The 15,310-nt window shown below is 46.3% G+C and overlaps 1 protein-coding gene across 1 annotated transcript in view; it reads left to right on the top strand.

Annotated features, from left to right (window-relative positions):
• Positions 1–14,117, top strand: part of SLC41A1 (solute carrier family 41 member 1) — a 193,508-nt gene extending 179,391 nt beyond the window's left edge. The window contains exons 10-11 of the mRNA XM_063955154.1: positions 3,518–3,666; positions 11,341–14,117. Coding sequence (XP_063811224.1) covers positions 3,518–3,666; positions 11,341–11,526 — 335 coding nt within the window. The 3' untranslated portion in view covers positions 11,527–14,117. The remainder of the gene's footprint in view (positions 1–3,517; positions 3,667–11,340) is intronic.
• Positions 14,118–15,310: the final 1,193 nt, after the last annotated feature.

The raw sequence follows: 15,310 nt of genomic DNA, 5'->3' as shown, positions 1-15,310 counted from the left end.
TGGCCACACCTGCTAATTATTGAATTCAGGTGTTTCAATGAGACCTGTTGCCACAGGTGTATAAAATCAAGCACCTAGCCATGCAGTCTCCATTTGCAAACATTTGTGATACAAAATGGGTCATTCTGAAGAGCTCAGACTTCAAGCATAGTACTGTGATAAAATGCCACAGTTCATGAAATTTTATCCCTTCTGGATATTCCATGGTCAAAGTGATCTTATTAGAAAGTGTGGCTGAGTTGCTGTTTTGGGGTTAATGACTGTTAAGGCGCATGGTGTGCAAGTCTCCAATGCTTTGCTTATTCCATAGCTGAGAGTTCCAAATTTCCACTGGCCTTTATGTAAGCACCAAAACTGTGCTGCGGGAGCATAACTGAATGGATTTCCATGGCCGAGCAGCTGCACGCAAGCCTCGCATCACCAAGTCCAATGCCAAGCATCGGATGGAGTGGTGTAAAGCACACAGGCACTGGGCTGTGGAAAAGTGTTATGGGTTGATAGTCAATAGGTTGACCATTATGGTCGACATAAGACTTTATTTTTATTTTTTTCTGTTTTTGGTGCAGTTTTGTCCGTACCATGACCAGGCACCCCAATTAGTGCACCGCATTCCCTTGCATGGCTCGCTATGCTGCAGGCAAGGTTACTATTCCCAATCGTAATCCACGTGGGTAGTTAAGTATGAAAAAGTTTGGTTTTTCTTTTGTAACGCTTGCGTCGCCTCCGCCCCCCAACCCCTCCATAACGACTTTGTCAATGTCTACCAATAGTGGTTGACCTATTGACTTACCATCCAGATACCCATGTTCTGTGGGGTGACAAATTATTTTCTGTTTGGCGGATGCTGGGAGAACGTTGCGTGTCTGACTGCATTATGCTAACTGAAGTATGATGGAGGAGGGATAATGGTATGGGGCTGTTTTTCAGGGTTTGGGCTAGGCCCTATATCTCCAGTGAAGGGCAATCTTAATGCTTCAGCATACCAAGACATTTTGAACAATGATATGCTTCCAACTTTGTGGTAACAGTTTGAGGAAAGCCTTTTTCTGTTGCAACATGACTGTGCCCCAGTGCTCAAAGCAAAGACTATAAAGACACGGTTTGAGTTTGGCGTGGAAGACCTTGACTGGCCCGCACAGAGCTCTGACCTCAACCCACCGAGCTTCCAGAACTGGAACGGAGATTGTGTGCCAGCCCTACTCGTCCAACATCAGTGCCTGACCTTATAAATGCTCTACAGAATGAATGAGCACAAATTCCCACAAACACTCCAAAATCTTGGGAAAGCCCTCCAAGAAGAGTAGAAGCTGCTATAGCTGCAAAAGGTAAACCAACTTCATATTCAAGTATTTGTATACAATGTTAGTACAGTCCCTGTTGGTGTAATGGTTAGGCGTCCGAATGCTTTTGTCCATATAGAGGTGTATTCAATAAGTGTCGGAAGCTGCCGTCTTGTCGGAAAGAGTGCAGCCTCTGACAGATTAAGGTCGGCAGGGGTTCTGACCTATTAAATGCCGGGCCATTTTTTCAGAGAAGTCGAATTCCCGACTTGTCGGAAACCACGTGGATTGTCAGATTAGCCGCAGATCCTCGTGTTCCATGGCCAAATCAGACAGGTTTTGGCCCCGGTTCCGACAGTGTAAATACGACTTTTTTTTAAAAGTCGGATTTGCATTGTCGGAGACGGGGGAGCTGGTGCACGTCATGACGGTGACTTGACCAGGGACGGGCGAGTAGTGGATCGGCCGGGTGAGGAAACTGCAGCAGCAGCACAACATGTGACTGGGGATCGGAGCGGGGATGAGTGAATGGAGGACCCGCCCGCCGGACGTCTGCCTCCCCGCCGGAGAGGAAACTGCAGCACTGCATGTGACGGGGGACCAGAGCGGGGACGGGTGAGTAGAGGATCCGCCGGATGTCTGCCTCCCCACCAGAGAGGAAACTGCAGCAGCACGACATGTGACGGAGCAGGGACGGGTGAGTAGAGGACCCGCCTGCCGGACGTCTGCTTCCCCAGCCTCTAGTTGTGAAGAGTTGTCGGGAGCTGCCAAATCAGACAGCCGTATTTGGCCGCTCAATTGAATACTGACCTGTCGGATCTTTTCCATCGGAAAGGATCCTACAGGTATTGAATACACCCCATAGTGTGTGTGTGTATAATATAATCTATTAGTGTACTCGTGCTTAATTAACCCTTGGAGATTGCTCCTTTTATACTTAGTTTGGTGCCAGAGCTGTGCTGATGTGGCGCAGATCACAGGCCGGGCAATCTGCTCGAGAGGTGCCACGTCAGGACCATTCTGACCAGCCTTTTAGAGAAATAGCGAAGCTTTCGATATTACTTTTCATGGATTCTTTTCACAAATTAGCATACAGTCTGCGGAAGTGGGCCATCAAAAGGTCGACATGAGTTTTCACTCCCCCCCCCCCCCCCCCTTTTTTTGGGGACTTTTTCATGCTTGACGATCGATGTGGATTACGATTGGAACAGTAACCTGTGCCGAGTGGAGCGAGGCACCTTGCCCGAAGCAAGCCATGCGAGGGGGACACTGTGCACTAATTGGGGTTCCCCGTCACTTTACGAAGAAAACGACACCAAAAAAGGTCTAAAAACCCATGTTGACCTTTTGACCTGTCGACCTAGTACATGTCGACCTAATGACCATGTCGACCTATTGCCCCTGTTGTCCGAATGCATGTCGACCTAAGTTGAGTCGACCCATACCCCCGTGAACCTGTAAAACGCATGACTAAAATGTATGTATGGCCTTTCATGACTAGCAGGTTTTTTTCAGATGACCACTTTTCAGTGTATCTGTAAGAAAAACTTAATAAATTTTAAGTAAAGATGCGTGGTTTAACACATTTTTCTGAACAGTTTTTGTCTGTTTTCCAGTGCTTGGGAGCAAATGGCCAATTTTCATTTGCTCCCATACATTACATTTTCATTCCAGTCAGCTAGATTAGACAGATGGTCTGCCAGATAATTGTATAGTGTATGCCCATCTTTAGAAGATGATGAATATTCATAAGCATTTAAAAAATTATTTGAACTGGTCGTATAGTGGACAGTGGGACACAGAAAAGTAGTAGGTCTGTTCCTTTCTGCATTTCCATAAACATCAATTTTGAGCAGGTCGCTGTAGTGTTGGACAATAGTCAAAGGTTTTTCTCTTCCAGGCCTGGCCAAACGGTGGCTCTCCGGTAATTGTTAAACTACTTATCCCAGCATCCCCTGCCGTAGTTTTAGCATTCCCTAACATTAAACTGTCAGGGCATGCTGGGACTTGTAGTTTCACAACAGCTAGAGAGCCACAGGTTGGCCAGCCATGTTCTATTCAATACACTGCAAGAGAATATTTTGGTTACTGTTTTTTTTAGTTTTAAAATTCTATAAAATTGTTCTTTAAGCCTTAAACGTACAGAGCTGTCACTGAAGTGCAAGTTTGGCCTCTGAAAGGACCCACAAGTCTCTCTGTTTAGTAACAACTTCCTTTTCTTTCTGATTATCCCCCAGATGTGAACTCTCGCTCAGCCCGTGTCCTTTTTATCTTTGTGGTGCCTGGTCACTTGGTTTTTCTATACACTATTAACTCTATGCAAGGTGGACACACAACTATGACTTTGATCTTCATGGTCTTCTACATGATGGCAGCACTACTTCAGGTTTGTATAACCTAGTGACAATCACGTAATCAGCTTGCAGCTTATGTGGTGATCCCTTTTTCTGGATCGGGTAACGAGACCCAAAATAACTCAACTTTTACTAAGGGGTACTTTATGATTAAATAATCCTTCACAATAAATGCATTAAAATCACTGACTATATTCATGCATCACCCATACAAATTTGATCTTTTCTGTAATACTGTCCCGACCCTTTTGGCTCACTTGAGCATGTCAAAATGTAACTAAAATGGGCCAAAAAGCATTGGGGTTTGTTTGTGTTCTCCTACCATGTGACCATGTGAGTGACTGAATTTTTTGTGTGTGGGTGTACACTTTTAGTCATTGTCTGGTGAACACTAGGTAACTTCTACAGGGCCCATGTCACCATACTGGGAAAAGAGCCCCCTCCTTCAAACAGACTTGGGAGCCCTCCTTCCATCCACGGGAAACTAAATATTTTGTAGTGCTGCTAACCAGAGGATAACTGTTAGAGAAGGTTGTACTACGATTGGCCGGCGCTCAGGATCCTGACCGATGGAATGCCGGCTGCGGGGCAAGCGCAAAAGAGCCCTAAGTGGGCTCGTTGCACTTGCCACGCTGCAGGCACTGTGGCGCGCTAACACACTTTTTATTCTCCCTCCAGGGGTGTCGTGGACACCCCAAGAGGGAGAATAGTTGACGGTATAGCGGCTGTCGGGATCCCGGGGCCGGTATTCTGAGCGCCGGGATCCCGAGAGATGGTATATACAGTTCCTCCCGTTAGAGACTGCTCCCATCTTTTAGATGTAATTTACCCCTACTTGAATGGGCGCAATTTTAGGCTTGATAAAACATGTACGTCTGTTGCACAGACTGGTAATCAACAGACTGTTACTAAGGGGACCCAATATATATATATCATGGACTTTGAATGCCTTTACCAATTAGTGCACCGCATCTCCTTGCATGGCTCGCTTTGCTTGCCATGCTGCGGGTAAAGTGCCTCACTGCGCTCTGTACAGGTTACTGTTCCAAATCGTAGTCTGTGGACAGTGAAGTATGAAAGTTTAAAATTATGAAACAAAAAAAAAGTAAAGTTCTGTCTACCTTTTTTTTTTTTTCATGTGTAGACCTGTCCCATGTCAACCTTTTTCCAGTGACCACCATGTCAATTGAGGTCAACCTATTGACTACCTACTATCTGCATACCGTACAGAATAGATTTGTGAGGACCAAACTTGTTGCAGAGTACTTTATTTGTTTGTTACCAGTTATTTATATAGCGCACACATATTCTGCAGTGCTTTACAGAGAATATTTGACCAATCACATTTGTCCCTGCAACAGTGGGGCTTACAATCTATATTGCCTACCACATGTTCATAACACATTCACGCTAGGGTTAATTTTTGTTGGGTGCCAATTAACCTACCAGTATATTTTTGGATTGTGGTCAGAAACTGGAGTAGCCGAGGAAACCCACTTAAGCATGGGAAGGATATACAAAAGCCACACAGTTGGGGTCATGGTGGGAATCTAACCCATGACCTTGGTGCTGTGAGGCAGTAATGCTAATCATTACCCCATCCGTACTGCCCCTGTGGTGTTTGTGGTCTAAGCTTGTGTTAGACAGAGTGTCCCCAAATCTCCCTTTGGTATTCCTGAACACTCCACAAGAAGAGCATGTCATGCCAAGATTTGGCTGGAGGCAAGGATGAAGAGTCACAAGGTGAGAAGCATTGTGAGGGGACGAACTTTAAATACATACCATTACCCAGGAAACCCAGGTGAAGGGGTGTTGCAGTGTTCTGTTGTTGCCTTAACAGCAACCTTTTCTGTCTACATTCACATTTTTTAGTAAATGTTCATGCTCTTATTGGTTATCTAATAATGTCATTGACTTTGCCATTCTAAAAACTTTCTACATGCTGTTCTGATGAATGTGCCTACTAGACAGAAAAATGTACAGTATATTATTCATTAAATGTCTTAATCAAAGCCAGTTAGCAGTGTTTTCTCTTACGTCCTAGAGGATGCTGGGGACTCCGTAAGGACCATGGGGTATAGACGGGCTCCGCAGGAGATAGGGCACCTAAAAAGAACTTTGACTATGGGTGTGCACTGGCTCCTCCCTCTATGCCCCTCCTCCAGACCTCAGTTAGATCTTGTGCCCAGAGGAGAATGGGTGCACTGCAGAGCTCTCCAGAGTTTTCTGTGGAAATAGAATTTTGTTAGGTTTTTTATTTTCAAGGAGTCCTGTTGGCAACAGGCTCCCTGCATCGTGGGACCGAGGAGAGAGAAGCAGAGCTGGCTTGTCAAGTTGGGCTCTGTTTCTAAGGCTACTGGACACCATTAGCTCCAGAGGGAGTAGGAACACTGGTCTCACCTGGGGTTCGTCCCGGAGCCGCGCCGCCGCCGTCCTCACAGATGCCGAAGATAGAAGCCGGGTGAGTATGAGAAGGCAGAAGACATCATAGGCGGCAGAAGACATCAGATCTTCATGAGGTTACCGGTGCGCGCTATTGCTCCCATTCACACACACAGCAGCACTGAAGGGTGCAGGGCGCTCCGGGGGGCGCCCTGGGCAGCAATAAACCTCACATTTGGGCACTGACAAGGTAGATTAGGCTGCTGGGCAGTAATTCTATGATCCCCCGCCATTTTCTATAAAAAAAAAATCACCGGGACCGAAGCCCACCGTCAGGTGGGCGGAGCTTGATCCCCAGCACTAACCAGCGCCATTTTCTCCACAGAAGCTGCATGAGGAAAACGCTGACTCCCTGGTCTCTCCCCTGCTGAACATTCAGGCTGGAAAAAAGAGGAGGGGGGCATTTTGAGCGCAGTGAGTGGGAATCAGCGCATATATATATCAGCATATATATAATATAATCTGGTCATATTTTTCCAGTGTTATTAAGCGCTGGGTGTGTGCTGGCATACTCTCTCTGTCTCTCCTAAGGGCCTGGTTGGGGTTTTGTCCCCTTATAGGTTAATCCCTGTGTGTGTGGGGGGTGTCGGTACGTGGTGTCGACATGTCCGAAGCGGAAGGCTTTTCCAAGGAGGAGGTGGAGCAAATGAGGGGTGTGTCCCCGTCGGTTGTGCCGACTCCAGATTGGATGGACATGTGGCATATGTTGAATGCAAGTGTGGCATCTTTACATAAAAAGCTTGATAAGGCTGATTTAGGGGGGGCATCAGGGGGTCAATCCTCAGATTGGACCGACTCACAGGGCCCGTCGGGGTCTCAAAAGCGTCCCTTAACACAAGACACTGCTACCGACACGGATTCTGATTCCAGTGTCGACTATGACGAAGTAAAATTGCACCCTAGGGTGACTAAAACCATTCAGTGTATGATTGTGGCAATAAGGGATGTGTTGCAGTTTGTGGATGAACCCTCTGTCCCTGACACAAGGGTACACATGTTTAAGGAAAAGAAACAGATTATTAACTTTCCCACATCTCATGAATTAAATTAATTCTTTGGAAAAGCCCTGACGCGCTTGTCCAAGAAAGTGGCGCTACCGTCTCCTGACACAGCAGCCCTTAAGGACCCTGCAGATCGCAGGCAAGAAACTACTTTAAAGTGTATTTATTCTCATACGGGTGCTTTGCTAAGACCGACAATTGCGTCGGCATGGGTGTGTAGCGCAATTGCAGCTTGGACAGATGAGCTGACAGATCAATTTGATAATATGGATAAGGATGCTATATTCCTAACTCTAGCCCATATTAAAGACGCAGTCTTATTTATGAGGGATGCTCAAAGGGACATTGGATTGCTATCTTCTAGGGCCAATGCCATGTCTGTCTCAGCGAGAAAAGCCTTATGGACTTGCCAATGGACTAGTGATGCGGATTCCAAGAAACATATGGAAATACTACCCTACAAGGGTGATGTATTGTTTGGGGATGGGCTGACGGACCTGGTTTCCACAGCCACAGCAGGTAAATCAAATTTTTTACCTTATATACCCCAACAGCAAAAGAAAGTAACACCCTATCAGATGCAGTCCTTTCGGTCGCACAAGTCCAAAAGAGGTCGGGGATCCTCTTTCCTCGCCAGAGGTAAGGGCAGAGGCAAGAGAGCACCTGCTTCGGCAGGTGCCCAGGAACAAAAGTCCTCCCCGGCTGCTCCAAAACCCACAGCATGACGCTGGGGCTCCCCTGAGGGAGTCCGCACCGGTGGGGGCACGTCTTCGACTTTTCAGTCAGGCCTGGGTCAGTTCGGACCTGAATCCCTGGGTGTTGGAAATAGTTTCCCAGGGTTACAAATTGGAATTCGAGGAGGTGCCCCCGCACCGATTTTTCAAATCGGCCCTACCAGCTTCCACATCGGAAAGGGATATAGTGTTAGCTGCAATTCAAACGCTGTGTATACAGCAAGTGATAATCAAGGTTCCCCTGCACCAGCAGGGAAGAGGTTACTATTCAACCCTATTTGTGGTCCCGAAACCGGACGGTTCGGTCAGACCTATTTTGAATCTGAAATCCCTAAACCTGTACATAAGAACATTCAAATTCAAAATGGAATCTCTCAGAGCGATAATAGCCAACATGGAGAAGGGGGAGTTTATGGTGTCTCTGGACATAAAGGATGCGTACCTTCATGTCCCCATATAGGCCCCCCATCAGGAATACCTGAGATTCGCTGTACAGGATTGTCATTACCAATTTCAGACGTTGCCGTTTGGACTCTCCACGGCCCCGAGGATTTTCACCAAGATAATGGCGGAAATGATGGTGGTCCTGCGCAAACATGGAGTCACAATTATCCCATACTTGGACGATCTCCTGATAAAAGCGAGATCAAGGGAGATATTGCTGAACAGTGTGGCGCTCTCGTTGAGAGTGCTCCAGCAACACGGTTGGATTCTAAATCTGCCGAAGTCACAGTTGATTCCGACAACTCGACGACCGTTCCTAGGTATGATACTGGATACGGAACAAATGAATGTCTTCCTCCCAATAGAGAGAGCCCAAGACATACAGAACATGGTCAGAGACCTGCTAAAACCGAAAAGGGTGTCAGTTCACCAATGCACTCGAGTTCTGGGGAAAATGGTGGCGGCCTACGAGGCCATTTCCTTCGGCAGGTTCCATGCAAGGACTTTTCAATGGGACCTTCTGGACAAGTGGTCCGGGTCCCATCTGCACTGACATCGGAAAATAACTCTGTCCCCAGGGACCAGAGTGTCCCTCCTGTGGTGGTTGCAAAGTGCTCACCTCCTGGAGGGTCGCAGGTTCGGAATTCAGGATTGGATCCTGGTTACCACGGACGCAAGCCTCCGAGGATGGGGAGCGGTCACACAGTGAAATCATTTTCAGGGTCTTTGGTCAGACCAGGAGTCCTGTCTACACATCAATGTGTTGGAACTCAGGGCCATTTACAACGGCCTTCGACAAGCGGAGAGTTTTCTTCGAAACCTACCGGTTCTGATTCAATCAGACAATGTCACAGCAGTGGCTCATGTGAACCGCCAAGGCGGGACAAAAAGCAGAGTCGCGATGGCGGAAGCCACAAGGATCCTTCGCTGGGCGGAAAATCATGTAAGCGCTCTGTCAGCTGTCTTCATTCCAGGAGTGGACAACTGGGAAGCAGACTTCCTCAGCAGACACGATCTCCATCCAGGAGAGTGGCGACTTCATCAAGAAGTCTTTGCAGAAGTAACACGTCTTTGGGGAACTCCTCAAATAGACATGATGGCGTCACGCCTCAACAAAAAACTTCAGAGGTACTGCGCCAGGTCTTGGGACCCTCAGCCAATAGCAGTGGACGCTATGGTAACACAGTAGGTGTTCAAATCGGTCTACGTGTTTCCTCCTCTTCCTCTCATCACAAAAGTGTTGAGGATCATAAGACGAAGAAGAGTACGAACGATACTCGTTGTCCCAGACTGGCCTCGAAGGGCCTGGTACTCGGATCTACAAGAGATGCTCACAGGAGATCCCTGGCCTCTTCCTCTGAGGGAAGACCTGTTGCAGCAGGGGCCCTGTGTATTTCAAGACTTACCGCGGTTACGTTTGACGGCATGGCGGTTAAACGCCGAATCCTAGCGAAAAAGGGGATTCCGGAAGAGGTCATCCCTATGTTAATAAAGGCTAGGAAGGAGGTGACTATAAAACATTATCACCGTATCTGGCGAAAGTATGTGTCTTGGTGTGAGACCAAGAATGCACCTACGGAAGATTTTCATCTGGGTCGTCTTCTCCACTTCCTACAGACAGGAGTGGATATGGTCCTGAAATTAGGCTCTGTTAAGGTACAGATTTCGGCCCTCTCGATTTTCTTTCAGAAGGAATTGGCCTCTCTTCCAGAAGTCCAGACGTTTGTAAAGGGAGTGCTGCACATCCAGCCCCTTTTTGTGCCTCCAGTGGCACCATGGGACCTGAACGTGGTGTTGCAGTTCCTAAAATCACACTGGTTTGAACCGCTTAACAAGGTGGAGTTGAAATTTCTTACCTGCAAGGTGGTCATGTTGTTGGCCTTAGCATCAGCAAGGCGAGTGTCAGAATTGGCGGCTTTGTCACACAAGAGCCCCTACTTGATTTTTCATGTGGATCGAGCTGAATTGAGGACACGTCCGCAATTTTTGCCTAAAGTGGTTTCTTCGTTCCATATGAATCAACCTATTGTGGTGCCTGTGGCTACAAGTGACCTGGAGGATTCCAGATCCCTGGAAGTAGTCGGGGCCTTAAAAATTTATGTAGCCAGGACGGCTAGAATTAGGAAAACAGAGGCTCTGTTTGTCCTGTATGCGGCCAATAAGATTGGCGCTCCTGCTTCGAAGCAGACTATTGCTCGCTGGATCTGTAATACGATTCAGCAGGCTCACTCTACGGCTGGATTGCGGGTACCAAATTCGGTTAAGGCCCATTCCACTAGGAAGGTGGGCTCTTCTTGGGCGGCTGCCCGAGGCGTCTCGGCTTTACAACTTTGACCCCGACCAAGTCACCGCTCGGCAAACACTTTTGCTAAATTCTACAAGTTTGATACCCTGGCTGATGAGAACCTAGCGTTTGCTCAGTCGGTGCTGCAGAGTCATACGCACTCTCCCGCCCGATTGGATGCTTTGGTATAATCCCCATGGTCCTTACGGAGTCCCCAGCATCCTCTGGGACGCAAGAGAAAATAAGATTTTAAACCTACCGGTAAATCTATTTCTACTAGTCCGTAGAGGATGCTGGGCGCCCGTCCCAGTGCGGAAACTCTGCAAGACTTGTATATAGTTGTTGCTTACAATAAGGGTTATGTTACAGTTGACATCGGTCTTGGAACGTTACTGTCGTTTGTTCATACTGTTAACTGGTTATGTATGTTCCAGGTTACATGGTATGATTGGTGTGGGCTGGTATGAATCTTGCCCTTGGATTGCTAAATCCTGCCTTGTATTGTCCATCTCCTCTGGGCACAGTTCTCTAACTGAGGTCTGGAGGAGGGGCATAGAGGGAGGAGCCAGTGCTCACCCATAGTCAAAGTTCTTTTTAGGTGCCCTATCTCCTGCGGAGCCCTTCTATACCCCATGGTCCGTACGGAGTCCCCAGCATCCTCTACGGACTAGGAGAAATAGATTTACCGGTAGGTTTAAAATCTTATTTTTTGCTGTAGGTTATTGTAGACTTTCACTGTAGGTAAATAACTGTAATTGTACCTTGGTAGTTAAAGCTGGTTACCTTCCATTCTTTTTGCAGGTTCTGGTTCTCCTGTATATTGCAGACTGGATGGTCCATTGGATGTGGGGCAGGGGAATGGATCCTGACAACTTCTCAATTCCTTATCTCACTGCTTTGGGTGATCTCTTGGGCACTGGACTCCTGGCCCTTAGCTTCCATGTGCTTTGGCTAATCGGAGACCGTGACACTGATGTTGGAGACTGAATCTCATCTACTTGGATAGTCCATACTCTAGGTTCATCTGTGAACATTTTGGGGACCGTTATATGAATTGGGGAGGTTCAGTAGTTACGAGTGCAATTTCCTTAAGACAAACTCATACAGAATTTTTGTTTGGGTTAAGCAAAATTACTTTTGCACTCCTTTGTCTTGCACAAGGCCTGTATATGCAGCTGGACCTGCGTCTGAGCATTGGCTGTCTGCCCCCTTCCATTATACGCTTATACTTCCAGACGCCTTACAACTTCGTGTGCATGTGTAAGACACTACTTGTCTTCTGTCTTTTTGGTTTTGCTACTTTGAGCAGGCATTGCTTTGTACCTCCTTTTAAAATGTAATGTTCTTTCTAAATCAAGGAAAACTAGTCAAGTGCATAACATGTTTACGCTTTAAACAGGCCTTTTTAAAAGATTAATGTCTTGTAAAAGTCATAGCATATCTTAGTCCGGTTGTGTTCTCAAAAGTACAGCTTGGTAATAAAAATATCCAAGCAGAATACAAAACCCCCCAGTCTTCGCTCAAGAAAAATCATTGACCCCATATACAATTACTAAGAAAGGGCTAGGGACCATTGTAGGAATAATATGCAAAGGTGAATATATTATACACACAATTTTTCCCTCATGTGAAAGTCTAAAACAGGGGTGTCAAACTCGTGGCCCTCCAGCTGTTTTGGAACTACACATTCCAGCATGCCCTGCCACAGTTGCAGCCGTCCCTAATACAAAATAGATGGCAAGGCATGCTGGGATGTGTAGTTTCACAACAGCTGGAGGGCCGCGAGTTTGACACCCCTGGTCTAAAACATGGGTCTTCAACCTGCGGCCCTCCAGCTGCTGTGAAACTACACATCCCAGCATGCCCTGCCTCAGTTTTAGCATACCTTAATAGCAAAACTGTGGCAGGGCATGCTGAGGTGTGTAGTTTCACAGCAGCTGGAGGGCCGGGCCGCAGGTTGAAGACCCATGGTCTAAAAGATAGTATTTAAGTGTAAATGGAAAGGCTGCTGAGTATCTGGTGCACACATATATCTTGTCTGCTTGTGATACTGTTACAGTGCTGCTGTGGACCTAAGCCATGGCTTCCAATTTCTGCTAATTCTCTAGCAGCTTCCCTCTCTATGACGAGGCATCTTTGTTACTCCTATGTCCACACAATCTTTGACACTTTATTAATGGGATTAAGATTGATCTTTTTTCCCACTTGTGCATGTACTTCATTGATGGAATTTTCTGCATGTTTTCAGTGGAGGTAATGTACGCCTTTTTATATATTATTATTATTTTTTGTGGGGGAGATACATGAGTAAATGGGACACCACCTTTTTAAAAACAAACTCTTAAAACCAATGCCTTTTGTCAGGATGTAATGTAATTCCCACAGCCTTTAGAAGGAAATAGGTTATCTTCTATAGTTGCCATACCCAAGTCTCCTTACACTTCTAACCAGTCTTTCCAGACATTGGCTGATGAACTGAACCCTTGTGGGCTGTAAAACTATCCTAAGACTAGATGCAGTGAATGCGCAATCCTGCTTTTCACAATTTTTTTTTTTTGTAATGGTGTCCAAGGTGTGTGTTTTTTTTTATTTTGTTTTTTTTGTTCACTTCGGCCTGCTAATGGATTTAGAACCAAAGCATAGTTTGGGCACCTTCAGTCTGTCCATACCACTACAGGGAAAGTCCATTATTTTTTTATTTTTTAGTTGTGACCTATTTCTCATTTTGAGGCTCTTGCTGAAAAGATAACCTTGTATTATCTAATAAGATGCTGATTTATGAGCTGGTCGACATAAAATCTGCACTAATACCAGGGATTATAGCAAAAAGTATATTTTTCCAGAACCTCAAAGGTTGTTCCGTGCAGCTGGTTTTCACCGTAGTGATATGTTCTGGAGGGGGTTGTGAGTGGGAGTACCTATCAAATGCAGTTATGGTGGTATCCCATTGGCCCAGCTCACAGCCCATCATGCAGCCATTGTGAAAAGTGTACACTTATATGATGCAGCTGTAAGGTTTCACATCTGCAGCCTGAGTGCTTCTATTAAAACTAAGATTTGTTCAAGGCTTGTATGTGATTACTTTTATAACTGGAACAAGATAAGAATTCCCAACTTGTGTGCAGCAGTCTCTGAAATTAATTGTATTGCCTCATGATTTGCAGCAGTATACTTATTTGCATAGACTTGAGCTGCCATATTAAGACTTTGAATGATTAAATTATATTTGTTTATGGAAATAAAGATATTTAATAAAAGTTATTTAAATATAGAATTCATTTGAACTTTGTTTACTGCAAAACATATGTAAAATATTTAGCAATAAGGCGTGTAAAGAACAAAAAATAACTACCAATTTACCATGTCAATCTGTCATCATTTCCTCTATCGTCCAGTTGCTGGTTCTCATGAAAAACTCTGCAATAGCTCGGTATGTAACTGTTATCTTTGTTACAGTTAATCTGTTTGCTATTGTCTGGAAAGGGGGGAATAAAGCAAATGTAAACCTCCATGAAAGCAAAAGAAATTGTGGAGTACATTCAAACTGTTTAAATTAAATTATGCGGCTTGTTCAAGGACATCAGTGTGGCATTTTGTGTCCTCAAATATATAATTTCTCTGATGTCCTAGTGGATGCTGGGTACTCCGTAAGGACCATGGGGAATAGACGGGCTCCGCAGGAGACTGGGCACTCTTAATAGAAAGATTAGGTACTATATCTGGTGTGCACTGGCTCCTCCCTCTATGCCCCTCCTCCAGACCTCAGTTAGAATCTGTGCCCGGCCAGAGCTGGATGCACCTAGTGGGCTCTCCTGAGCTTACTAGAAAAGAAAGTATTTGTTAGGTTTTTTATTTTCAGTGAGATCTGCTACGAGGGACTGAGGGGAGAGAAGCAAACCTACCTGCTTGCAGCTAGCTTGTGCTTCTAAGGCTACTGGACACCATTAGCTCCAGAGGGATCGAACACAGGGCCCGACCTCGATCGTCCGTTCCCGGAGCCGCACCGCCGTCCCCCTTGCAGAGCCAGAAGACGGAAGAACCAGAAGAAAAACTGCAGCTGAAGACTCCGGTCTTCAATAAGGTAGCGCACAGCACTGCAGCTGTGCGCCATTGCTCCCACAGCACACCACACGCTCCGGTCACTGGTGGGTGCAGGGCGCTGGGGGGGGGGGGGGGGGGGCTGGCTGCAATATGTATACCTGTTGGCAAAATTGCACATAATACAGTTATAAACTGTATATGTGCCTAATCCCCCGCCATTAACATTATTAAGAAAGCGGGAGAAGCCCGTCGCGGAGGGGGCAGGGCTATCTCCCTCGGCACACCGGCGCCATTTTCTCATCACAGCTCCGCTGGAAGGACGCTCCCCAGGCTCTCCCCTGCAGTATACACTACAAGAAGGGTAAAAAAAGAGGGGGGCACATAAATTTAGGCGCAAAAGGTGATATAAGCAGCTATTGGGGGAAAATTCACTTTGTGTTAGTGTAAATCCCTCTGTTATATAGCACTCTGGTGTGTGCTGGCATACTCTCTCTCTGTCTCCCCAAAGGACTTTGTGGGGTCCTGTCCTCAGTCAGAGCATTCCCTGTGTGTGTGCGGTGTGTCGGACGGGCTGTGTCGACATGTTTGATGAGGACGCTTACGTGGAGGCAGAGCAGGAGCCAATAAGTGTGATGTCGCCCCCTGCGGGGCCAACACCAGAGTGGATGGATATGTGGAAGGTATTAACCGACAGTGTCAACTCCTTGCATAAAAGGTTCGATGACGTAAC

This window comes from Pseudophryne corroboree, chromosome 2, assembly GCF_028390025.1.
Source record: "Pseudophryne corroboree isolate aPseCor3 chromosome 2, aPseCor3.hap2, whole genome shotgun sequence".
In the NCBI taxonomy this organism is placed as follows: Eukaryota; Metazoa; Chordata; class Amphibia; order Anura; family Myobatrachidae; genus Pseudophryne; species Pseudophryne corroboree.
Note: the sequence above shows the minus strand (reverse complement) of the source record. Positions and strands in the feature narration are given on the sequence as shown.